The sequence below is a fragment of the Phymastichus coffea genome, unplaced genomic scaffold (genome assembly GCF_024137745.1).
Source record: "Phymastichus coffea isolate CEN01 unplaced genomic scaffold, Cenicafe_Pcof_1.1 PCOF00098, whole genome shotgun sequence".
Classification (NCBI taxonomy): Eukaryota; Metazoa; Arthropoda; class Insecta; order Hymenoptera; family Eulophidae; genus Phymastichus; species Phymastichus coffea.
The window spans coordinates 341,414-368,547 of NW_026706909.1; the positions used below are offsets into that span (position 1 = coordinate 341,414).

General features: G+C 31.6%; 3 protein-coding genes and 1 long non-coding RNA gene across 6 annotated transcripts; all 4 read left to right on the forward strand.

The window, feature by feature from the left end:
- The first annotated feature begins 3,406 nt into the window (after positions 1-3,406).
- LOC131669954 (keratin, type II cytoskeletal 3-like) lies at positions 3,407-4,667 on the forward strand. 2 transcript variants are annotated; one of them, XM_058945185.1, is made up of 4 exons: positions 3,407-3,476; positions 3,803-4,026; positions 4,146-4,355; positions 4,623-4,667. In XM_058945185.1, exons 2-4 carry the CDS (start codon positions 3,803-3,805, stop codon positions 4,630-4,632), a joined length of 444 nt encoding a protein of 147 aa, XP_058801168.1. In that variant the 5' UTR covers positions 3,407-3,476; the 3' UTR covers positions 4,633-4,667. The 2 variants fall into 2 exon arrangements, with proteins under 2 accessions (XP_058801168.1, XP_058801166.1); XM_058945183.1 differs by lacking the exon at positions 3,407-3,476 and adding an exon at positions 3,573-3,623.
- A 3,349-nt stretch (positions 4,668-8,016) lies between these two features.
- LOC131669955 (uncharacterized) lies at positions 8,017-12,238 on the forward strand. The gene is made up of 5 exons (XR_009302411.1): positions 8,017-8,178; positions 8,825-8,968; positions 9,348-9,572; positions 9,643-9,812; positions 10,587-12,238. It is a non-coding gene; the product is annotated as an uncharacterized LOC131669955 (long non-coding RNA).
- A 1,176-nt stretch (positions 12,239-13,414) lies between these two features.
- Positions 13,415-21,636, forward strand: LOC131669953 (putative ankyrin repeat protein RF_0381). 2 transcript variants are annotated; one of them, XM_058945181.1, is made up of 3 exons: positions 13,415-13,645; positions 17,570-17,606; positions 17,696-21,636. In XM_058945181.1, exon 3 carries the CDS (start codon positions 17,725-17,727, stop codon positions 19,972-19,974), a length of 2,250 nt encoding a protein of 749 aa, XP_058801164.1. In that variant the 5' UTR covers positions 13,415-13,645; positions 17,570-17,606; positions 17,696-17,724; the 3' UTR covers positions 19,975-21,636. The 2 variants fall into 2 exon arrangements, with proteins under 2 accessions (XP_058801164.1, XP_058801165.1); XM_058945182.1 differs by having other exon boundaries at positions 17,699-21,636.
- A 1,083-nt stretch (positions 21,637-22,719) lies between these two features.
- Positions 22,720-27,134, forward strand: LOC131669948 (uncharacterized). The gene is made up of 3 exons (XM_058945176.1): positions 22,720-23,812; positions 23,881-26,931; positions 26,996-27,134. Exons 1-2 carry the CDS (start codon positions 23,071-23,073, stop codon positions 24,417-24,419), a joined length of 1,281 nt encoding a protein of 426 aa, XP_058801159.1. The 5' UTR covers positions 22,720-23,070; the 3' UTR covers positions 24,420-26,931; positions 26,996-27,134.

A 27,134-nucleotide genomic window follows, 5' to 3' on the forward strand; every position in this document is an offset into this window, starting at 1 on the left:
CTATATTGCTGTTTTCGGTGAAAAGACAAAAATACAATTGAATTCAGTTTTCAGTTCCTTTACACGCTGGCAAACCTAGTACGTGTACATTATTATTTCTTTCTAAAGCGATAATTAACGAATTATCTTGTGGAGACGATTGTCATAGTTTGTTTTTTCCCTGCTCACATAGTGCGACTATATGTATGTACAGAGAGTCGATCAGCGTTTATTGATATGTTTTTTTCAGATTGGATTTGTTAAAAATTACCACGATCGAATCTGTGTCCTCGTTTATATTTTTCAGTCCATCTCAAAGTAGCATTTTCCGATCGTAGCTTGGTTGATAAGAGAATGAATAAGTAGATTACGCACCTAGGCTAGAAAACTATTGGTCAGTCCATAACACGTGAGAATTGACGACCGAGGTGTGGGTTTGTCGATACTTTACCTCCCTAGACGTGCAATATATTATTTTGCCTAGCGAGACTGAAATTAGCATGTTACCGACCGAACCGCGGCCCGAAATAGTACACACCACCGTCGGGAAATTGACAAGTCTCGGCTTTGCCTCGGTTGGCAATTCTAACATGCTACGGCCGTACCAATACTTTTACGATTTAGGTACGTAATTTACTATTAAATTCAATGCTGTTCACGCTGAAATTTTTCAAGATTTTAGAAGCGAATATAAAAGAAAAAATCGGAATACCTAAAATGAAATCGTGCATTCAGGCTTGGTTCATTACCAAAATTCATTTAAAAAAAAAGCCACTTCTAACTAATAATTGACATTAATGGTTTTTTCAGAAAATAACCCATTCCTGTTAATTACAATTATCTACAATTTATGCGTCAACAACTGTTAATTAAAACGAAATTGCGGGGGATTAATGATCGGTTTTCCTATGCTTATCAACGACACGTAGTTTTTCTATAATTTTTTTGGAACGATTATTAACGGTTTTCCGCTGAGTTCCTTCATCCATAATCTTGAGGAGGCTGCTTCATTGGCTTGAAAATTCGCAAACTCCTCCTCTTCTCTCCCATTCTACACAGATACTTTATCATGTACAATGGCTGTCGCAGTTCGTGTCGGCTGTTGCAGAATGTATGAATAAAACTGGATTTTAAACTATTCTATTCAAAAAGTATACTTTTCTATGAGTTTAAATTGTTTAGCACATGCATATAGTGTATACCTACATAAAGATTTTTTTAGTATTACAAATATTCTCTGCAATATTTTTCATATCAATACGGATTTTTATATTATTTACGAGTATACATATGTTAATATTCAGTTAAAATCCTTATATCATGGAGACAGTGATTTTTCACAAAATATTATTCGATAAGATTACTTTATTTAAAATTTTTTTTCAGGTGCAACAAAGGTAACATAACTTAAAAAAAAGAATAACAGATTTTTTTCTATCTCACGATAAAAAAACCAATTACATCATACAAAAAATGCCATTAAATGCCATATCATATAATGTAAAATTTCATAAAAAATTTTTAAATGAAAAAGAAAAAAGATCATAGAACTTTAACCCTCAGCTGACGTTTTGCTCAAGTTTCTACCGGGTAGAAGTCAAATAGAGGAAGGCTTCTCATCAATAAAAGTAATTATGTATGGAAATAAAAATCAAATTTTAGAAAAAAAAACCAACAATAAATATAAATGAATATACTTCTCTACCACTAATGGTGCCCATAATAATGACAATGGACAATGTGATCTACAAATCCTCCCTCTCAAAAGAATCTGATAAGACTCATAAAAAGGAAAGAGTCATTTAGTTTGAGAACTTAACAGATAATAATTCAGAACACGAGCCTTTAGTGATAGAACTTGAAAGCCCAACATCCACAGAAGAACCATAAGAAACATCACGGGAAGGTTTAAGGAACAAAAAAATAGCCATGCTAAAAAGGACATAAGGCTCAATATAACGTGAGCGAACTTGTACTTGCACATTTTAAAGAATATCCAAAATGGCCGATAAAAATCATTGCCCGCAAGCAAAAGTATGCTGTTCCACTGGTTAACAAAAACGGTTTGTTCACCGTGTAATATACCGTTATGGCTAATAACTTGAAGAAATGTCATATGGACGTTCTGAACAATACCGATCTGAGCTATAATTAATCACATATGTGTCTTAGAAGATGCTAAACAAAGAATACAACTTTATCTGACAAACGGTGTAAATAAGAATATGAAATTACTTAGCTAGATCTATGATAAAGAAATTTATTTAAAATGCGTAAGATATTTAAGGAAATATTGTTTTAGTCATTTAAAAACGACGTATGCTCTTTTTGCTGAGTTTAATTGTACTAAGCAGCTTGAGCACCAGGCTATAATATTTTTTATTGAATGGGAAGTATTGTACACATGAATATGCTCGATGCAATATTACTGCATCATCAAATAAACAATAATCATATTTAAAAAAATATGAGATATCATACATTCTGTTACAGAACGAACAGTGTTGTTACCACACGGTTAATATATTCGCACGGGCTAACAGTGACTCATCCGATATTAAATTAAACATTTTGGACTTCCGTCAAAAATATCGACGATATTACGTAATTCCCGGCTAAAGTCGTGATTAATTTAGTAGTTGTTTTCTTTTAGTTTCAGGTACAAAACATAATTAGCTCAACCAATAACATATTTTTCATTAGAACATATGACATGAAATATAACGTTTTTTGAAATAAATTTAATGAAACATGGATATCTCAAATCATATTTTGTTAATAGTATTCATACGAGATTCGATATTAAAAATTTCCATTTAACAATTTTGTTATAAAAAAAAAATTTCAAAAATAAAAATTATACTATTAGTGTAATTTATTATTAGTGTAATAGTGACAGAATTCAAATCATAATTCAGTATTAAAATTCGTATTTTGAACTAATTAAATATTAGATTCTATATCCGAAATATTTGACACCAGCCGTTTTCATTTATATTTATATAAATTACAATTATTTTATATACTTATACAAACTGTAAGATACAGTTTTTACGCATGTAATCATTCATATGAGTTTTTGGTTCATCAATTTTCAACTTAATATTATATCTAAATACAAAATAACGTAATAATATTAGTAAGATAACCATGCACATGTATCGAATTGGCATTCATTTTCATTTCCAAAATATTTTATTACCTAATTTCATTTTAATTTGATAATAGTACTTTTTATTCGTCACTTAAGTAAGATTTGTAATATTAAAAATATGCAAACTCATTTCGATAACAAAATTAGCTACATTCCAAAATTAGATATCCGCCACGACTGAAAACAAAAGGATAAATTGATATATAGCACAGATAAACTTGACACCAACTGGTTCTTTTCCACTACTGCAGTAGACGAAAGAGGATGGACCAAGCAGGTTCAAGTTGTATATAAGGCTTATATATAAAACAGTGGGCTTCACTTCAGACGAATCAGTGCAAAGGTATGCATATCAAAAGTTATTTTTAGCGTTGTTTTTATAAATAATCTACTATTTCAATACATTTTTATACAAATAATAATACAGTACTTTAATAATTTTCACCAGAAAAAATTTTGTCAGAAAATTTTCAACATATAAGCGACAAAGGTATTTTCAATTGTTTAATTGAAATCAATCAAATAATCGTTGATATTTTTTATTTCAATTTTTCGTTGCATAATATATTTTATGTGCCAAAAATTGAAATTTTACATGAAATTTCATGCGTAAATATAATTTTCTTTGTAGTGTATTGATTTTTTTATTCACATTTTATTTCTTCTTAGATGTTCCTTAAAAGTTGGATTTTCGTAACAATATTAGTGGCCGTTGCCTATGCGGCAGTAGAGCCTTTGGACCTTACATCCATTGAGGAAACACAGGATGTATCACAATCAGAACAGCACGCACGTGAAAAAAGATTTCTCGCTAAAAAAGCATTGCTACTCGGAGGTGCTCTTGGTGCAGTTGGTGCTGCTGGTCTTGGTGTTGGATTACTCAAGGGCTCACTGTAAGTAGTTTTTCTTCAGTTTCCGTTTTATATTTTTAATATTATTTATTAATCTAAAATACTTTATACTCCCATGAAACATTAAATTAACTAGTTAAATTTTTGCATTTCCATCACAGTCTTAGCGGAGGATTACATCGCCCCGTGCATTATAATCCTGTTTATCGTGAACCTTATTATGCATCGAATTACGGATATAGTGGTGGCAATGGCGGTGGCTATGGCGGTGGCTATGGCGGTGGTTACGGTAATACCTACGGTAGTGGTTACGATAGTGGTTACGGTGGTGGCAGGCCACGAGCTACGGCTTATGCATCTGCTGGAGCTAGGTACAATATATATATATATATTCATAGAAACAATAAAAAAATCAAGATTATAATTTTAATTCCAATAGTTAACATCAGTATAATAATCTCATAGAATTTTCCAAAAGTATTCCGGAAGATTTGAAATTTTCTATTGGTCATAAAGCATTTGAGTTTATTAACTTAATATTGCAATAATCTAATATAGCAATGTCTTCATCTAGAAGACATATATCCCTGCAATTTTATTGATGTTTATAGTTTTAAATAAAATATGTTTATTTACAGCTCCTGGTAAATGAAGAGGAATCATTTTGGCTCAGACGACCGAGTTACAAATTTTGTAGAGGAAAATCTATCAATTCATAATCAAATCAAAAGAAAAACAACTTGTATATAATATTTAATCTGAGCCTGCAGTTTCTTAAATAAAAACATTGTAAATCAAACAATATTTGAACAATATGAAGTATTAAATATTTCTTATTCATGTATGATAATATATTTGTGAATGAAAGACTAATGAATTTTTGTTGCGTTTCATAAATTAATCAGAATAATTTTTTGTACTTTTTTTATAAAAAAATATTAATATTTTCATGAGTAGTATATCTATAGTCAAACTATCATGTTTAATGACTTCTGACAAGTTAATGCAAATTTCACAAATAGAATAGATGAAAATTATGGATTTTAAAATGATAACAAATTTTGTATTTTTATTAAAGATTGTAGCGGATTATAGTTCATTTGAGCTGAATGAATTATTACTCTCGTAATATATGACATCGTTTGAAAGAACGAAAATACAATGTCATATGTTCATTATTAAATTTCCACAAATGAGAAATTTGATCGGTTCATTTTTAATATATACTCGCCACAGAATGCACAATGTTTCTTCTCTATAAGAGTGAACGGGTCCTCAGCAGTGGAAGGGATGAACCAGTTCACCTCTTTCTTTGTCATATAAAAGACTTGTTGGGCAGTCGGCTTTGAATTTATTCAAGTGCAATCACTGCAAAGGTTTCAGCAATCAATGTAAAGACTAGTGAAATTTTCATTAAAGACCGTTATAAATTGTGTATTTTATTACAGTGATTCGTCAAACTCATAAACTGTGTCAGCCTTTCGGTGGTAGTAATAACATTCCTCAAAGGTAATCATTTATTTGTCGACTTTTATTTAACAAAAAGCTTTTTTTTTCTTCTGGAATTTGAAGTTTTCTAGTTATAAAGAAATTTTTTTGAAAATACTATATTGGCTTCTACAAAGAGACGTATCAGATACAATTTTTGTCCGAGTGTCAAACACATATTATGACCACAATTCATAATCATGATATGAAATTCAAATATAGTGTGCGTAATTTTAAAAATATATGTATTTCTGTCGAAACATGGTTTGATAATGACTATAACTTGTTATCGTTTTACTGTACAGTTGTTTTTTAACCCCTTAGAAAACATATTGTTTCAAATTGAAGTAGTTTATATTATCAAAAATATATCGTTTAATTAAGAATTGTTCAAAATGTTGTAAATTACTGTTAACACCATGAAAATAATATTCATATAAAAATAGCTATAATCCATAGTAAGAAGTGAGTGTAAGAGTTGGATGTATTTCAGAATCAGGAAGTTGATACGAAAACGTTTTGATTTCTCGAAAGTGTAACGAGAAAGTCTTTCTCCAATGGATATGATCAATACCTCGAATTTCGTGAAATAACATAGTGTAGTCGTAGAGCATTCAGATACGCAGGTTGACCACGCACTTTCTCACATATCCGCATTGAACGACAGTTCCTAATTTCATTGCGTCTTAGTGTGTAATCAATTTGTGACTTGTAACTGCATTATAATTGGAAAATTCAAGGTTGCGATGCTTTCTTGAGAGAGCGTTGTTGAATATTGAAATCGACAATCATTTCAATGGGTCATGCATCTTCTTTTAGATATAGAGCAAGGATACTTTATTTTATAAAATTTATCAGAGCAATACCTCTTTAAAAAAATTAGAAAATACAATTTATTTAATGTAGAAAAAAAGTAATACAATAATTTTAATGAATACTTGTAGCAATCATAATGTGTTCGCGTTTGTTGTTCATCTATGAACGTAATTTAAAATGATATTTCAGAAAGATTACATTTTTTATTAGTTTACACGCAAAAGTTTGGAAATTTTTACAGTTGAAAGTATAAAACTATTAGCAAAGTTAACATGAATGGAATGAACGTGTTTGATTTCATGACAGATGTACCCACGATACTGGATTCTTTTCGCAACATTACTAACTGTTACCTATGCAACTACTGAGATTGTAACATCGGGAAAATCGGAAAAACAGTCGTCGAGTCAAGAATTGGTTCGGCAAAAACGATTTCTTCTTACTAGTGCTTTACTTGCGGGAAAGGCTCTTATGACTGCAGGTGCTTATGGGCTTGGCCTTACTAGCGGAGCACTGTATGTTGACACTGAAATAAATTTTAATAGGTTCTTGTAAATAAATATGATTTTATAGTTATTTTACATTTTTTCCATTAGGATTACTGGAGGGACTCTTGTGCCTGTGTATATTCATCATCCTTATCCCGTTTATCGTACAGTTCACGTACCCTCGTACAACCATGGATGGTATAACTAACTCTCAAGAAAGAAAATGCAATCAGTCAAGCGTTATGTATTAGATTTCCTTCTAAGATTAATTTTTAAGAATATCATTGGTTAGCTAAAACGGATATTCATTAGCTAAAGCTTTAATAAATATTGAATCAATATTATCGATAATTATAGTGTTATCGTGATTACATTATTAGTTATAGTTAAGCTTTCAATTAATATTTCAAGAACTAGTTTATTTAGATAACGTATAAATAAAATGAATCTCTAAAGTATTTTTTAATATTTAGATGTATTAATAATACGTGTTACAGGCATATAATGTTAATATAAGCTATATAATGTACACATATTTCCAGAAATAAATACCGCCGAGATCTGTAAACCTTTAAATATTTTTCGGAAATACTTCACCAATAATGCTCAGGAATAATTATTCACAAGTTTCCAATAAAGAAGTTTTGGACTTTTATCTTTCCAAGAAGACCGATATTGTTAGTCATATTTTAGTACTCACCCGAAGACGAAATTTTTTGAAAAAAAAGATTGCTCAAAAGTTCGATAAAATAAAAAGAAAAGGTATAAGTTATCTGCTCTTAATCTGCGAATAAGGCAATTTAAATTAAAATGTATATATTTGAAAAATATAATAGTTAATTTATTAAGAACAATATTAGAATCATGCCCTATTCTTTATGAAATGACACTCTTTAGTAAATTAATAGAGATGAAAAGAGACACAAAAGTAAAACTTTGAGGTTTTTTAAAGTTCTAACCGAAGGAATTCGAATTCAGCTGTTCGCACTAGTCGCAATAAAATCAAAAGCTGAGGCTGCTGGCACATATTTAATTCCGAGTTATCCCTTGAAATGATTTCAGGTTTGTACATTTGTTGTTTACATAATAATTAATATTTTTACTATATTGTATTTTAAATCAATACAACGATTTTTTTTGACAGTTGTTAATAATGAAAACGAAAATTAATAAGCTGCACAATACTTCCCAATAATGGATTCTGTCCGAACCTTTTGAACGACGTGGGTCAAAACCAAGATGGAGTACGATTCAATCTATTGCACGTATCGTTTTCATAAATTTCATTCATAATTAAAGTGGAACCATAAATCGAAGAATAAATATTGATTCGAACTGTTTTTAAATAAATGAAAAAGTTTGTACAAAGGATATGCGTTGGGCAACGTGCTACGATGAGCTGGTATAGTTACTTGAAATTAATTGAAATAAGGAAAGTAAATATAGATCAAAGTTATATCACTTAACCTAAAAGATATAGTTATAAAACATATAGACTAGAATTAATTTTACATTTTATGAAGTGATATATAAATGCAGTATTTGTTTTTTAATTATTTATTATTATTAAATTAATACATGTAAGAATATGATAAATATTTCAGTTGCTTCAAACTTAAAACTAATATCTCTAAGTATAACATAATCAGGTACTAACATAATATTTTATTCAACAATTTTTATACATTTAAATTTTTATATTTAAAATTAATTATCAGTCATAGATTACAAATCTATAGAAATAACTCGATAGGTTATAAGTCAGGTTTTATCTTTGTTTTGACTCGAGGTGTTCAAATTCAAAAGATTCGAATATAGAATACATTATTGGGTAGCGTACATATAAAATATTCTATATACAAAAATTTGGATAAATAAGAATATGAATTTGAGAAGAACTTATCTAAAAATTCTATAGCAATTCTTGGTAAACTTTTGTATCTTGAAAATTAATTGTAATAAACTGCTGTAAAATAGGTGCAGGCGTCGTCAATGTTGATTATTACGGAATCTATTTCACTAATATAAGTTATCATTTTTGTTTACAGAATCCAACGTTCCAAAATGTCGTCTATTTGATTATATGTATTTTTAACGAGAGAAATTGGTTTCCCTTCAACCTCTCCCGTGACTGAGAATTAGTACATTTCCTAACATGTGCGCAAAGGCTTTCTTGACGAAAGAAGTTTACGGTACGAATAATTGAACGAATTTGTCAGAAAGCTTTTTCATATCAGTTAGAGATAGTATTTTTTCACATTAGAGTCGGAAACAAGCGCCGAAGGTGAAGGTGCGATTTGAAGGCAAATTCTATTCCCGCATTCTGACCTTCATGTCTTGAAAAGAAATTTTTCAACATTCCGAGTGTTGGACCTCGATTTTACATACCATCGAGTACTCGAGCATGTTTAAAATCTCGTCCCACACACACCGTATCGAAAAATAAAGTTCATCCTCGTGTGGCATTTTCACCTTTAGCTTAGCTCGAGTGCAAACGTCCACACGAGGCTGAAATTACTATTTCGCACCATTATCGAAGTGTACTAATTAGCGCTTGGGGGTTTATTATAGTGCTGCGCAGTGTATACGTCCAGCACTGCAACACGTCTTCTGACGCGACGTATCAGAAAGAAGAAAGTAGGCACGGAAGGGCAGAGCTGTGAAAAGGCAGTATTTAATGCCGTCTTCCAATGTCCTTTTCTCGAACGCACTTGATTCCTTTCTTGGACAATGCCGGTTTCCCGTTAAGTAACAGAGAAGTCGGCTTAAATCATCGATGAAGCTGCGCGCATCCAAGTATGTACTGCTAAATTGTGCGATGATATGAAAATGAATGTTCGCAAATACTCCTTGTCTTCCATTCCAGGGTTTGCCAGCGTCCTCCGAAGCCATTCATAGTGACCGTAGAGTAGTATTTAGCAACAAAAGGGTTTGCAGTGATAACCCAGAGGCCTGGCCTAGGAAACATACACATCTTCAGGAAAAACTCGCTGTTAAATGTTACTGATTGTGAGTGCAGGAGTACATTAATCAAAAGTAAGTTTTTGACCTTGTCTTTGAGTGCGTTCCGAAAAATCCGTTTTGTTTGTACCTCTCTCCAAGCAGATGTTTAAAAAAAATGTTAAAGAAATCTTTATTAACCAATTTATCAATGTTAAGCATTAGAAACGACATAGTATTGGCACTGTGATATAGCAAAAGCTGACATTAATTTCTCACTAGCGAAAGAATTAATTCTAATTTATTGTAAAATTTGTATTATAAATTGAGTACGATAGGTAATAAAATATAAAAATTAATAAATAAATAGGTAATTGATGCATTCATGAACATATTAAACTAGAAGAATATTGGTACAAGCATTAGTAAACAATTTTTTTACTAGACAATGTAATAAAAACATTTTGAAGTATTGCATGAAATCATATCAACTTTTTTCTTTGAAAATTGCACAAGAAAATTGTATCGGTAAATGAGAGAGGGAGTTATTTTAAATTTAATTGCAAAGAAATTGTGGTATATATAATGTATCCATTTTACTCAGGACGGTTTTATTTTCAATAACTTAGTCTGATACAGAAAGAAATATGCTTAAAGTAAGAAGGGTGGTCGTAAATATATAACCCAGACTGATAGATTTAGAAATTTATACTGATGATATAATCTATTTCATTATTTGAGCTGTTGAATTGCTACAGCTTATCGACGAGACAATTTAAAAACGGCTTTGTCTAAATCTTGTTGCAATATTAACTTGTTAATTATATTTTTTAAATTGCATTCTTCAAATTTTTACTTGTATATTTACAGGCAATGTTTGAAATAAAAAAATAAGAAAGTGATCAGAACCTGGAGTCCAGTTCAATGGATTACAATGCCATTTTCTTCGAGTTTCATATAAAAATTGATTCTAATGCATGAATGAAAAATTGCTCGAACACAATATTTTCTACTCAGAATAAAATAAAAGATTCAAAACTGTTAAACTTCGCGATAAAGAGTCATACAATTAAAACTGCTCGGATACTTTTGAATTGTGACGTTCAAATTATATTAAATCATCTGTAAATGATCTCAACCAAAGGACTCTTTGACTACCAATGATTGATATACTTTGAAACATAAAATTGATTCAAAAGTCATTAATTCCGAATTCGAACTTATTCAATATTTAGTATTCAAAGATATAATTCTAGATATCGAAATATCGTAGGTCAAGTAGTTTAAGAAAAAATGAATGAAATCATGAAAATGCTCATTGGTTTAGGCTTAGACGTAAACAGTAAAGCCAAACGAAATGAGAGGTCTTTATACTATTGTGTGAAACGAAGACCAATGAAAGTTGTAAAGTTTCAAAATACTTTGACCAAGTATGGCAATGATGTTTATTAGTTACATATTTTATGGCGCATTACAACGTTGTAGTGAAAAGAAGTGCAAAGGTCGCGAAATTCGGTCGGATAATAATGTCGATATCTCGTTTTAAGATATTTAGAATAATTTTGCATTTCCACACGTGGCCGATGAAATTGATGACCGAATCATAAGTATGTTGATTGTAAGAAAAGGTGCTGAGATATTATATACCGTGACAAGAGCTTAGTCGCAAGGTGTAACGCCAAAGCAAAGTTATGATTAGGCATTTAGTCACTTCTGGACGTTAATGACATTGGCAGTTTGGGTAACGAATTATTCGCCAAAGAATTGATGAAAGGCAAAGCGACAACGGAAAGTTTCATTAGCCATTTAGTTAAGTTGATGGCTATAAACCTTCCAGTCTCGGCCACTTTTAAGCCATTTGCCGACGTAGACAAGCCGCAAATCAAGCAGATGCATCAAGACTGTCCTGGTGATATAAATAGCTGTATTGAGAAAATCTGTGATAAATAACGACGAAGAAACATCTCTGTATATGTTTAAAACATATGCATCTATATAAACAAATTTTATAGCACAAACACATTTGCATTTATTAACGATCACCAGGCACGAAGTAAGATTTATCCGATATAATTATGGCTATTTGTCGCGAGGCAATGACGTACATAAAATTATTCCTGTCTACGCCGCGGAAATAGGCCTGGTATAATTTGATTAAGATTTATTTGCCGATGTTATGCGTCGATTGTATTCTCGATTATTTGGAACTTGTCGATTTATGGAGGTTGATTAAGAGTCAAGGTAATAAGGAAGTGAAAAGCAAACAGTCGCTGAAAGCGATGAAATCATCGGCAAAAAGACATTGAATGAAAAGACACGAAGATTTTATGAGAATAAATTTGTAAATTGTCCGTAATTTTATTTTATATATTCATAAGGATTTGTAAAAGATTCTTTTCAAACTAATGACAACAACTTGTGTGTGCGCGCGCGTGTGTGCGTGTGTGTGTGTAGTTGTTCAAAGTAATATTTTGAAAAAATATTAACACATAATTCATGTAGATGTCGTCTTTCATCCTTCATATGCCCCACAATAAATAAATGTTATTATAAATTCATTATGTTTATTTTATTTGCTTTTACTTAATTCACTGAACAAGATCTTTATTTGAAGGAACATTCAATTGTTAAAAGTGATTGAAACAAACATGGTACCCTTACTGTTTGTAAATAAACTGAATGTACTTTGAGTCGAAGATTACTTAATTATGTTTATGTTATGTTACTTAATTATGTTGTAGCAATTTGGAAATATAGTTTCAAAAATGCATAACAATAATAAACGATCATTTGAAATATAAATGAATTGTTCTACCAGGTGTTGATATTGACGTCTATCTAGTTACTGATTAGCAGACGAAGATGTAATTGAAGAATTGACGAAGATCACTGAAAATCGACTCTTAGAATCCAGACAAGATAATAATTTGCCATTTGATAACGTAGTGATAGATTAACAAAAATTTTAGTCCGAAATACGAAAAATAAATTTTTGAATGATACTTAGTTTTTTTATTTTTCACATCATTTGAATTACACATGATTTATTTGAATAATTTTTATAATACCATCTGTATATCTTGATTACATTTCAGATGTTTTTGTTTTTCAATTTCAATTTACTTGCAAAATTGAAGCATAATTTTTACAAGTATTGGCCTATTGTAATTTATCATGAATTTTTCTGTTTAAGTACGTTAATTTGACTTAAACATATCTTATATAACAATTTTTTTTTATTTACTTTGAATGCAAAGTAAATAAAAAAATTAATAATTAACATTTTTCACGTATTTTTCATTTTATCAGCAGTTATTAACGTAGATTTTTATTTAATTAAACTTTATGAAATAAATAGCGTTCTTTAATTTATTCAAAAGGTGAAAGCTATTATTGTCGTTCGCAAAAGTTTAGATAAATTACGCAAATAACTATAAAATCAACACACGATCATTATTAAAAGTTACTCAAATCACTAATTAACAGTCTTTGTGAAATGTTAATTAATTCACTCGTTTGAATTTTCCAAATCAAAAGTCATCAAGATCCGGCGAAAGTAAAATCTACGAGCCCCCCAACTATTTTACCTGACATCAAACGTGAAAATTATAGAGAAGGGTCAAGAGACATGAGGCGAGAGGGGGAGAAAGTCTATAGTCGCTGTTTCAGTGTTTCTATAATCAAGTCTCGTCCATTCAACTTGCGCATTTCGAACGGTGAATTGTAGCGTCGACTTTCTTAGCAGCTCTCCAACTTGGTTATTATAGAACCATAGCTTTGTGAAAACTTGTCGTTGTTTAGTCGTGCGATACGCTGATATTAAAGAGGAGCATTTGTATAAGATTCGCTTTGTAGGGAACGATAATGACAAGTGCAGAGGTTATGTGCTTCGAAACATCATCGCTCGTTACATTCATCTATAGCAAAATGTGAGTTTCATTTGATGTTATACACACTATACGGTTTCTTTAATAATAATGTGTGGCTATTGTGTTGTCAGTCGATGAATACTAGTTTTGAAATCGCGATAATAACATTGCATTTGTATACAAACTTCGTTGTTTTTTTTCATTCATCGCTTTAATAACATTGCTTTTGCGTGTAAAATTTTCGCTGCTGCATGACCGGCTACAATTGGGAAATACGAGATTACGTTTCTATTTCATAAGGGCAGATGGCGCGAGGATGCGCTTTTCAATCGAGTAGTATAGAAACAGGGAGTTGTGATAACAGCTGTTTTCTCTAGCTCTTTCGAGTCCACTGTAACTCTGCACTTTCATAAATGTCGGTCACGCGTTGTATTCACATTTTATTTCATTAGTTTATACGAGTTATTGAAATACATTTTTTCGTAAGTTTTTTGTTTTTATTAACAAGTGCATTTTTACAGATTGCCTTTAATTGGAATTTAATTATGGGTTTTAATAATTTAACGCAAAAATGTGAATAATGATGCTTTGAATATGTAAACTGTAAGATTGTCTAGTTTCAAATTCAGGTTATCCCAAATAAAAGTATCAATGCGGCGTGCAAGAGGCCCTCATATGTGATGGTTCTCACCCACTTTACGCGTGGAAAACGCGATGTATACATTCTACTCGCTTATAAGAGAATAATTATCGATACATTGAAACGAAAACAATTGCGGATATTATCCATATTTATTTATTTTCCCATAGTTTTTTCCTGAAATCAATATGTATTTTCGTTTATTCAGAAAAAATTCTAACCTAAAGAGTTGAGAAATGCGTGACTTTGATGCACCAAACACTGTTACTTATTGTTGGAAATGGAAATTTGTTCAGTACTGCATTGTTTTTAACGATCCCAAGAATGTGTGTATCAACTTTAAAATATGAATTTCATAAGAAAAAATTATAGAAGCGATTTAGCAGAACAGCGCAACAACGCGCCTTCACTTTTTAACAACAGTATAGTTTAAAATTTTTAAAAACACACCGTTACATATTTTTTTTTAACACGATTATCCCTTCGGTAAGTACTAATCTTGATTTGTTCACAGTTTCGCGATTTAATAAAGAAGCTTTCTACGTGAATCTTCAATTAACACGTACAAAAAAATGTAGTTTTCTATATATTCTTCAATGAGAAGAAAATTTTTTCATTTTATTTTTGCAAATTCACATAGAAAGCTGCTTTAGAAAATCATCAAACTCAAGAAATATTAATATTAGTATTTCTCGAATGGATAAGCGTGTTTAAAAAAATATGTAACGGTGAGCTTTGAAAAATTGTAAACTATGCTGTTAAAAAGTGATGACACGTTGTTGTGCCGTTCCACTAAATCGCTTTTATAATTTTTTCTTATGAATATTAAAATCTCAAAATTAATACACACGTTTTTGGGATCTTTAAAAACAATGCAGTACTGAACAAATTTTCATTTTCAACAATTCGTAAACGTTTTGTGTATTAAAGTTTCATATATTTATCTCTGGAAAAGACTATAAGAATTTAGGTACTATAGGTAATTTTCTAAAATGTTTTCGCTTTAATTTATCAATAGGGGTGACAGGGGCTAGTTGGCCGCCGGGGTAAGTTGGCCGAGTACTCATATCCCGCGTTTGAAACAACGGATGGCACTACAGTTGATACCAATCATTTAGTATACTGTGAGAAATGTTTGTTTTGATTTTCAGTCGAAAAGTAGCAGTCTAAGCCAATTTATGTAAATCTTCTATTTCTTAACACCTGATAGTGAAAATTTAATGATGTAGATATTTTCGGACAACAACTTTAAAAATAATGTTTGGATTTACTTATTTAATACATCATATAAACAGTGTTTTGGTTTTTACGATTTATTTTTTTGGAATTTCTTTGCTATTTTTCAATTTTGTTAGTTAAGTCGAATGTTGAAGAAAGCCCTTGAAGCATGTTAGCCTTTCTTTTTCGGGGCAAGTTGGAAAAAGTTTTAAACAATAATGTTCCTTGTAGAGGAAAACAGTGATAATGATTGCTTCTGTCTTGTACGTGATCAATCTTATATAAATAGTCTGAATGAAACTTGAATACAATGTACAAATTGCAAAAAGTGGGTGCATGAATCATGTTCAGGAAAAAAAACATTTTATTTGTTTCAATTATAACTAAAACATTTCTTGTTGATGTTTTATATATCAATTTAGTTGTTTCATTTTGTATGACATGATTATTTTATTTCGTTTGACTTTATTATTTAATCTTCCTTGTATTGTTAACAATTGAACGATGGTGTTTTGTATTATGCCATTAAATACAATAATATTATTATTTTTTGTTGTTTCGTTAAAAAGTCGTACTTGGACTGCTTACCCCAAACCTACGGCCAACATGCTCCGGTACCAGGGCAAATTGCCCATTCCACGTGTAATGTTGGGTGAGAACCCTCCATACGAGAGAACGTTCTTAATAGTCTAGATATTTCGGTAGATAACGTATGCGTTTGGGTCCAGCAATTTTTAGTTTTTTTTTCAGTTATTTGAGCCAATTCAATCCTCACGAAGGGATATTTTGTTATTTACGGCTATTTTTTATGTATTTTGACATGAAAAATTCAAATTTTGAAGTTTCAGGTCGACGCTATGTTTACATAAAAAGTTATTAACAGTTATAATAAAAAAGATTAAATAAATAAGAAAATTATTTAAAATTTTAATAAATAAATGTTGATATCTTAAATACACGATAGAGAAACGTGTTTCGGATGGAATTTTTTTTTTCTAGCCGAGATTTACATAATCTGAATTTTGGAATTGAACCGCATTGATTTAGAATTGCATATAAAATAAAAGTACTGTAAAAAATCATGAACTCATCGTTAGAAGTTGTTTAAGAAAAACTGTAATGCTTTTAATTATAATAGCCACTATATTCCATCCACCGTATTAATTTATACGTCTTAAACAAAACGCCTTTATAATGAATAATATATAAACTATTTAAATAAAAATTCTATATTAAATAACATAAATTAACTATGTAAATTGAGAAAATGGTAATTTTTTTCTAGTTGTGGTCGTTATATCGGATCGCCGTTGAATATTTTTGCGACTAATAGCAGTAATATTGTCTTTAATAATAAATCAATTAGTTCCAAATATTATTAGCATATGTTTAAATTTCGCTCTAGCCCAATTAAAAACTTTTTATTGCAAATATTTCGCAAATTATTAATTTTCGAAAAAAATTGTATTGAAACTTTTCAACCAATGAGAAAACAACCTTTATCTGATATTTTGTTAATTGTTTGTAATTTTTTATTAAACGACGAAAGTAGTGAAGACCGAGATATTTGAGTTTTTTAAGTTAAATATATAAAAAACAATATAAGCAAGTTTTAGACTATTTTTCGATTCATCCTCGAAATCGTTATTACAAATATTGAAAATATTACTTTAAAAAAATAGTTGTTCAATCATTAAAAATCACAATCATTAAAAGAAATCAAACAAAAAAATACGGGGTTTTTCACCCTCTTGGGTTGTTCACAATAAATATCTAAATTAAATAAGAATTAGTTAATTAAGAAAAATCTCTTTCACCACGGATTCTTCCGAGCAAAACTATAAGTGAATGTTTGACATATTGTTAAGCCACGTGTTCAAAAATACTGTTGCATCTTTACTGAGGTTACGGGTGGTTTAAAATGTGTGGAAATTTTACTTATGATTTTACTCCGAAGAATACGTGGTGAGAAAGATTGTTCTCGACTAACCAACTCTTATTAAATTCACATTAAAAATGCTTCTTTAAAGTTTTGTGCATACTTTTCTTTATAAAAAAATTGAGGCATTTTCTATCATTTAATGTATGAAAAATAATTATTTAAGAAAAATTTTTTATCATTTCAGTTAACTGGACGTATCTCACATCGAGAAAAAAACTTCTGTAAGCTATAACTCACTTAATACGCTCTCATAACTTTTACTTGGATGTAAATGACTTATTTCCTTTTTTCATGTTAATTGGTAAACAAGAAGAAGCGCTGCTAGACGGTGTCATACTAATGAGTGACTCTGACGATTTCGACCCGGAGGATCCGGTCTACAATGTACTACAGATGCATACTGGTCGATTCCATTGTATGTTCGAATATGACGATGACGATTCATCGGATTCATCGTCAAGCTCAGCGAAATCGTTATCAGTAGAAGAGGCCGTTAAAGTTTGTGACTTAACTGCTGTTAAAGAAGCATTAAGAAAGGATGCTGGTGCACATAAGGTAATCGATGAAGAAGGTCGAACGCTCCTACATTTAGCGATCGAATATGGCGACCCGAAGAGGTTACAGTACGCAGACCAAAGGACAAGACGTCGATTCATTCGCCATAGAAGAATCAAAACGCAAGCTAAAGTGAAGTATGTATCGCAGAAAGGAATCAATGATATGTTAACTGTTTTGTTAGAAAAAGAATTCGACATTAACGCTCGAACAAATAACGGCGAAACGCCTCTGTGGTTAGCTGTTAAAAATCACATGAATGAGGTAACCAAGTTTCTAGTTCAACGAGGTGCCAACGTTACAGTGAAGGATGAATACGGGAATACATTAGCGCATATGATAGTGAAGGATGAAATCGAAGCATTCTCTACAAAGCACAAGCCAACGCCAGAGTTTACTAATTTCAGACGAGAGAACATTGAATTCTGGGACTGGTTGTTATCAAACGGAGTCGATGTTGATTACGAAAACGCGAATGGTGATACGCCATTTAGAATGGCGATAATGAAAAATTTAAGAAATATGTCGTTGATCATGGCTAAGTACACCAGTGAAATAAGTTTTACAAACAACGATAACCAGAATATCCTTCACATTCTTTTCGGTATGGAATCTGACTCGGATTCTTATATTTGCAATCACACCAACGACATTTTGAAAGTTCTGTTGGAAAAAGGAGCATCAGTCGACGCTGTGGACACTCAAGGCAGAACACCATTGCATATCGCCGCAAAACATCGAAAAACATCAAATATGATTCACATGTTGAAGTATTTCACTAACATCCACGCTTGCAACGAGTTTGGCGACACCGTGTTGCATGTGGCCATTGACACCTTTGGTTTTCATTCCGAAGAAATAATTCGTACTCTGATATCCAAGGGATCGGATATTTACAAAAGAAATAATAATGGTATGAATCCTTTGCAATTAGCTGCTAAACATAAAGATGAAAAAGTACTTCAGGTGTTGAAAGAAAACCAAGCCGATTTCAGTATTCGTACAGACAACGGTGAGACTCTGTTGCATATTCTCAGTCGAACGAAAGTTGAATTAACGTCTGATTCCGATATGGTCCACTTGCTTATAAAGCAAGGATGCGACGTTAATGCTACTAATATCTTAGGCTTTACTCCTTTACACTTGGCAGCAATGACTGGTTGCATGACTGTTGTCAAGGGATTATTAAAATATGGAGCTGATGTGCATTGCAAGGATTCTATAAATCACATGACTCCGCTGCATTTTGCTGCACTTGGGAATCACGAAGAGGTGATCGATGAATTGATGAAAGCTAAAGCCGATATCAACTGCAGAACGTCCGCGGGAAAGACACCATTACATTTGGCAACTTGTCATCCCGGCACTTTGCTAAAGACTCTTCTGAAATACGGTGCATTCGTCGATCTTAAAGACAACAATGGTAAATTACCACTTCACGATGTGCTTATTCATGACAATGCCGATGGTTTGGAGTGTCTTTTGGCGTCTGGAGCTGACATAAACGACCTCGGCTTTCCGCAACAGTTGGTATTCCTCAAAGAGATACAAGAGAGAACGATATGGAAGCGTGTTGTCGAGCATTTGGTGACACTCAAAGCTGCTAAGATACCAATTGCTAGTGTTTTCAAGCCTTACATCGACCTCGATACTAAATCAATGAAAAAATTCTTTAAGGAGTGCCTTCAGGAGATTGAAGTTATGAAGAAAATATCGATAGCCAGGCGGACGTCTCTATACGATTTGTTATTAATGGATCCTTATCGACGCTACTCTGCCGTGAAAACTATGAGATTTAAAGTACTTCTCATTAGTCCATGTTACTTCGAGTCTACCTTCCGTAAATACTGCGGATTAATACGTACGAGTTACAAGGAGGCGATTGAAAGAAAACCACTTCTTGAACCGGCTAAGAGCGCTTGGTATGAACTTACGAAAATCAGCTTGCCGGATATCTGCATCGAATGGATCTTTGCTTATTTGAGTAATAGCGAATTGAAGATTATGATTAAGGGTACGGAAAATGAGATCTAGGCTTAAGTTATAGAACTATAACTTTTTTACGCCTTATATATTTACATCATCATTTTAATGATGTAATTCATCTTTGGACAGCTCTTAAATTTTTTCGAAAATTATTTCTTTATACCTTAATCAACTTACTTCTATAATAATTAATTAAATCGAATAATTGTGTTTGAAAGACTTTTCGCACGTGCCTCGTAAAATTAAAAATTAAAAAAACTATTTTTTTATTCATTTGTAAGTTTTTGATGCATTTATTACGATATATATCGGTGACATGAAAAATGTACTTTTGTTTTTTTTATTTTATATTATTTTAATATTTTTTTTTTGTTTTTTTAATAATTTTTTTGTTACGGCGTCACTGGAATTTCAATTCTTTCAGTTATTTGAATTGGCAAGACACTGGACCTTTGTTGTTGATATCAATAGACATATCATGTAAAGTAACATAGATGATTCTTTTGGTAATTTTTTACTTTAGTAAGTCTCTTTTTTGAATCGTAATATCGAATGAGATATTAAATTAATGTTACTGCCATCTATTTTTAGTTGTAAACTTTTATGATATTTATTATCTGAATAAATATATCTACCTATTTCAATCTAAATAATTGTGGTCACTACATGTATAGGTATAGATATAAACGAAGGATAATCTTATTGCTCCAAGGTTAGCATGAATATGCATCAGGATACTGATGAAAATATATAATCAGTAGATTAATGTAATAATATTATTGAAAATCATTTTTGACTCATTCGATGCATCATTGCCTCAAAAAGAAAGAACTAAAAGTGTATTGATGACGGTATCATTTGTCATTTTTTATTTGTACAATCTGGTTAACTTTAAGACCTTTTTACGTTCGCATCACGGCAAAATCTTAAAATCCTATGTATTAAAATTTAAACGTTTTAAGTGTGTAATTGTGACGTCACCCATAAGAAATACATTGTCGCTGAATTTAAACGTTTCGAAGTGTTTAAAATTGAGGACAATGTATTTCTTATATGGGTGACGTCATATTAAACGTTTAAATTTAAACACATGGGGTTACCGTGCATTACATTCACACATTCAAGAAATTTTGTCCAAGAAAATACTGCACTATGTTAGCCAAAATTAATTCTGAATACTTTTGCTATATTATCACATCGCCAAATCTTGGAGAAAAGATTATCCGTTAATTATATACCTATGTCTATGTATTTCACGGACATTTATAAAGCTATCCTTTTATCTTTTTTGTTATAAAAAATTATAAAAAGTATTAGCAGTTTTTAAAGCATTAATAAAGAAAATTAGTAAGTAAAACAACTTGGATTAATCATTGTGCATGCGTAAGAAAAAATTTGAAATTCTGTTCGAACAAGTCGCAATTATTTTTTATTTTAAATCGTAATGTATACCTTATCTAATATTTATAAAATTATTGTAAGTCTAGTAAATCGAAAATTATGATATTGCACATACTTTTATATTATTTTTGAATATATCAACGTATTCAATGGTACAGTTATTTAACGACATTTAAAATAATCGATGATAGATTTATTTATAAAATGTAACAATATTATTCAATCACTTTTCGAATGTTATGTTTTGAATAAAACTTGTCAAATTCTTTGAGAGGAAATATTGTAAGCGGTGCATTATTCAAATAACAATACAACCTGACGTGTCAGAAAGTAAATTGTAACGGTTCAAATACACCGCCAACTAAATTATACAAGTCACATCTGGCGACTTTCGAAATTGTAAATTGTTCATAATGAAGTACATACGCGTCTGGGTGTTCTTTACGCCGAATACGATTCTACAGAAACGATTACGTTAATAAGGATGCACTGACAGTCGTGCTACCCTTTGATCTTTTCTTTCTTTAATTCTACTGCACATTAAAACTTATCATGGTCTGTTTTTATTTAATTTCTATAAATTCTTTCTATAATTACTCTTTGGAATATCTTTATAGATATGAATTTTTTACAGATGAGATTGGCAGACGCCATAATTTCAATTACTCGTATGTTACTTGTGACATCTTTTTAATGTATGTAGACACATTTACTTATTATCGTATTATTATCGTTATATCTACGAGCGATTCATCGTGTGGAAACTTTGATTTTGTTGGTATTTATTTATAATTTCCGATGGTCAAAATGCGCATCATGCAAATCATCGATGTATCTTTTTGAATCGTGATTGATGATTGTTCGATAAGTTTGATGAGTAAAAGTGAACATTTATTATAAAAGAATATCTCTTGGAAAATTTGCTCGATTTCGTTTGCACTCGCTCAGTTTCCGTCGTGGAACATTCGTGCGGGGTCAACAAAATTCAACGACAACACTTGCACAATCGTATTCTTTTCATTCCTATTCCGCTGCTTTCTTATCTCGAGCAAAAAATAGAACGACAAACACAATTATTTTGCTAGACTAAAGGCATAAAGGTCCGTAAACAACCTCGCATATATTAGCACAGTTTAGTGCGCTCGGCACGTGCTTAAAAGTCTTATGACATATTAATGAGATAAGACCAATTGAAATCAACATTTATCACGGTCTCGTGCCCTTGAAGAAATATATATACATACATATATTCCAACTCATCGGCACCTCAAGATAAGGCACAAGGAAAGGTCACCGATATATATTTGCAAAAAGTCATCGTACGAATTACGTCAGATTTAGTATTATCGCATCTGCGGCTTTAACTTGCGCACACAATCTTAATTGGCCTACCGGTTTGTAGACGCGACGAGTGAATGAATGAATGGATGAATCATGGCGTACGTGTCCGCACAACGTTCGCAAAAAAAAAGAAAAAAAAAGAGAAGAAATGTAAACAAAGCGTCGCTTGCGAGACTCTCGTGTCTCTATAATTATTATGCAATCGTCGGCTTCCTTATCTGCATAACCATTTTTCAATCTCTCTCTCGCATGGCGAAGCGAAAGGTCAAGTTGATTTCTCTGGCCATGATTTTACGAAATTCCCTCGTGACGGCGGGTCGCTGGAGCTTGTAAACATATTTATACTTTTAGTTGGCGATGTGCTCTCGTTACAAGTAGTTGAGCGACTTTTTCTTTGGCAAAATGTTGGTCTCGAAACTAACGGTGCTAGCGCTAGCGTTGTACGTAGCGTTGCAACAGTGCGACGCGATCTATTGGCATACGAAATATTTTCAGGCTCCGATGAATAACCAAACCGGTATGACTTTAGTGTTCGACAGGCGCACTTTCACGGATGCAAGAGTACCTTACGCGGCGTGTTATCCGGGCGATCTGCACAAACTCTGTACAGTAAGGCGTTTCAAACGCATCTACGGAAAAGATCAAGAAAAGATCTACCAGTGCAACGTAACGATCGAAGCCACAAAGAAACACTCTTTGATCAGTAATAAAATGCGCCTAGTGCCGTTCGGGGAAGATCGAGCGATCCTCGCTTACTTAGAGAAAACACAGTTTCAAACGTTCCTTGGAGTCATCAGTGTAACTCTTAATGGTTGCAAGCAGCACCGTCTACCAGATATTTATCAAATTAATGATGACATCATCAACGAAGACTACGAATTTGAAATGCTCGCTCTGCCATCGGACGATAGCGAATATCACGTCGTTTATCGTAATTCAAAATTGTGCGGTGATGATTATTGTAAATTTAGAGTTGATCCTGAACGGAATATCATTCACGGACCCGAGAGATGGTTTAGTACTGGTTTCCAGAGACTTCAACAAATTGTTGAGTTAGTGTCGTTTAGGACGAAATATCACAAATTTTTGATACTCGAAATTGGACACGGGATGAGCCAGTTTTCCTTGATAAACGAACATAATGGTAAGCTAATTGATTTGAAGTTTTTCTACAAGAAAAAATTAGATAAAGGAGTGTATTTTTTTTTCTAGAAGTGAAGGTCCTTGATATTCATAAACGCCATTCGAATGATACTTCTGATGTAACTTCTGATTCCGAAATACCCTTTAAAGCTTGGACCTTAGCGTACACGACTGCAAACGAAAGAGTCGGTATATGTAACCTTCTCTACTCGAAACTCGATTGCGTTCAATATGACGAGTTTGGAGTAAAAGTATACAATGCAGAACATCGATTTGGCAAAATCGATGACATGTGGATATCTGCAATGCACAACTTACCAGGTGGTAATGGTATTCTGGTACTCTTGATCGATAACGTTTACAACCGTTACAAAGTTCTTCACTTCGATGCAAATGGCATGGAAGTTGGTCGATTATACGTTAAAGATTTTGATTGTAATTGGAATGAAAATGCTATTGCCGCACAATTTTTCGAAGAGAATGGTGGATATTGCGTGTCCTTAGCATGTTACGATACCAGCAAGTCTAGCTCGGCGAAAAAGGATAAGAGACATGTTCATATTACGACAGAGCAATTTTTATTGTCGGAACTCGAATTGACTTCATAGCTAATTAAAATTTTTTGGAATTCGTTCAATCTATACCACTGTTTTATTTATATTCATCTAACATTCTCAAGTATTTCATCATTTATAATAAGTGGAATTGTTCCAAAATCTAGTCATATGATAAAATATTTATAAATGGAACAGTGTCAATGTTTTATCCATTACTTCGTGTATTATCTAATGTTGTATTTTCAATTTTAATATAATAAAATTTTATAATAACTTATTTTAACAATTGAAAATAATAATGTTATCGTGGAAGATTGACCCATTATTGTGTAGGTCACTTTTAATAATTTATGAAATTCCATTCAGACTTTTAACTTAAGCCAACTATCAAGTTTTCTCGATTATATACTAATTGATTTCGTTTATAGAAGGTAAAATATGAAATAACATAAAAAATTTTGTTTGCCATATATATTAAAACTAGGAGCATTACAATACTTTTTCTTACACAATTATTTTTTAATCCGTGCCAATCATTTAATAATTTAATGTTTTATATTTTAACACAAGTAACCAACTTAATGATTATTATAATTTGAGTAGAAACAATTATAATTTTATTTTGGTGTTTTCAAATAATACAAAAAATTTCACGATTCTTTGTATTTTGTCCAATGAGTGCTTATTCATTGATAAAAGAGAAATCAGTAAGTTGATTCATCGGCTGTTCAAAAATATGGTCAGTAGGCAAACAGTAATACACATGTATGGATAATGAATATTTGCTCTCAATTTCAAACATCAGACATTAGAAAGAAGTAACGCGCATGAGATAAATTGCTTTCGTATTTCTAAAAATTGTAATGTTAAAGTATTAATTGATGTGATAAAAAAATGGAATGAAATGACTTCATCATGATTTTGTTTACATAATTAATCTAATATATATATATTTATGTATTACAAGGCAGAGAAAACGATACAAGTTGATGGACTAGAGCGATAAAGGTAATATGAATACATTTTGGCTCATTTATTGTAGTAATTTTTTCAGAAAAAATTCCTGAAAATGATCATGTAAAAGTTACCTTTGAAAATTCATTTTCAAATTTATTTTTGAAGAAATCGATGCCATATAAATCGTAATTAATTGATGGTACTTTTATTACAGTAATCTAATAATTTATATTGTTTTCTGTGCGTTATTAAATCTTGAAGCAAGGATTTTCCTTTATTTCTATATCTATAGATATGTATGGAGGGGCCTTAACAAATGAGCTCATTTAAGATATAAAATCTGCGAGATAGTTTTCGCTCTTTAAAAAGCGATTCATCATGAATTGTTGACAGTCTTTGTTAAACCTTAGAATAAATATCACCCGAAAAAATAGCTGATCATTCATTTCATTTACTTAAAAATTTTCAAAATTGTAAAGTGGAATTTTTACTCAAAAGTAATTGTGTGATTTTAGTCATATGTATATAGTTTTTCCAGTTTATTGACATTTCCGTTGTACGTATTTTAGATTCATTAAAATAATTTTTCTTGAATATTCGTTGTCAAATGTGTCAAAATGTTGATTGGTAAATATTTAGTTTTCAATTGAAAAATAGACTGATATCTTCATTTAAAAATGGAATATTCTTTTTAAGACTGATTACAAATAATTTCCTAATATTTGTGCCGGATGCTAATGTTAATCATTCTTAATTTCAGATAAAAAATTATCAATGACGTGATTATTTACAAAGTTGTATTTTCCAAGAAGACCATTCGGCAAAACATTAATTATAAGGTTGTTAAGTTGCAGTCTGAACACCTATTGAATGTTACTCCATTAACAACATTACACAACAATGTTGTTTACTAAAATTGGCTTTCTTTTTATACTTTTTGTTACTTTACAACAATGCAGTGCTCGAGTAACGTCTTTCACAAAGAGCATACACCAACCCACAAAACAATTAATATTCGACGGTCGTACTACAAGAGATCCTAGATTATATTACGCAGTGTGCGACTCGTCGACAGTCGCCAAAAAGTGCATAGTCATACGTGATAAGGAGCCATATGAAAAAGGAACTGAGGAGTGCGAAGTGACTCTCCGAGCGAGTGATAACAATGCAAAAGTCAAGCAAGTTCGTGTTTTACCATTCGGCAAAAATAGAGCAATTCTTCTTTGGCACCAGCAAACGGATTCAGACTCAATACTCGGCTTGACGAGTGTCAAATTCAGCGACTGTTCAATGCATGAAGTTAGAACTCCATTCTTTGACGACAGCATCGGCGAAGAATATCTTCTAGAAGTGCTAGATGCTGCTACCTATGAAAATTCGTACGATGTAGCTTTTAAGTATCCAAAAGTTTGCGGTGATAAATACTGTAGATTGAGCATTGACGTTGAAAAGAATGAAACACAGGGACCAGTGGCTTGGTTTGCAGCTGATCATCATGGAATAATAGATATCAATGCAGTGGATTCTAGCTCACGTCAAAATGGCATTCTACTTAGCCAAATTATGCCAAATTCATTCTTCAGAATGTCGTTGATTGGAGACAACGGTGAGTTTATCATTATGGTAGATTTTGAGAATAAAAATATTAATTTGTAACATATCTATTGCAGATTTTAAAGTCCTCAAGCATTACGAAAATTCCGAAATAATACCACCATTATCTATGGAAAGTTCATGTAACAAAGATTTAATTGGCGTCTGTATTTTGATGAACAAAACTTTAAAATGTTCACAGTATAACAATTCTGG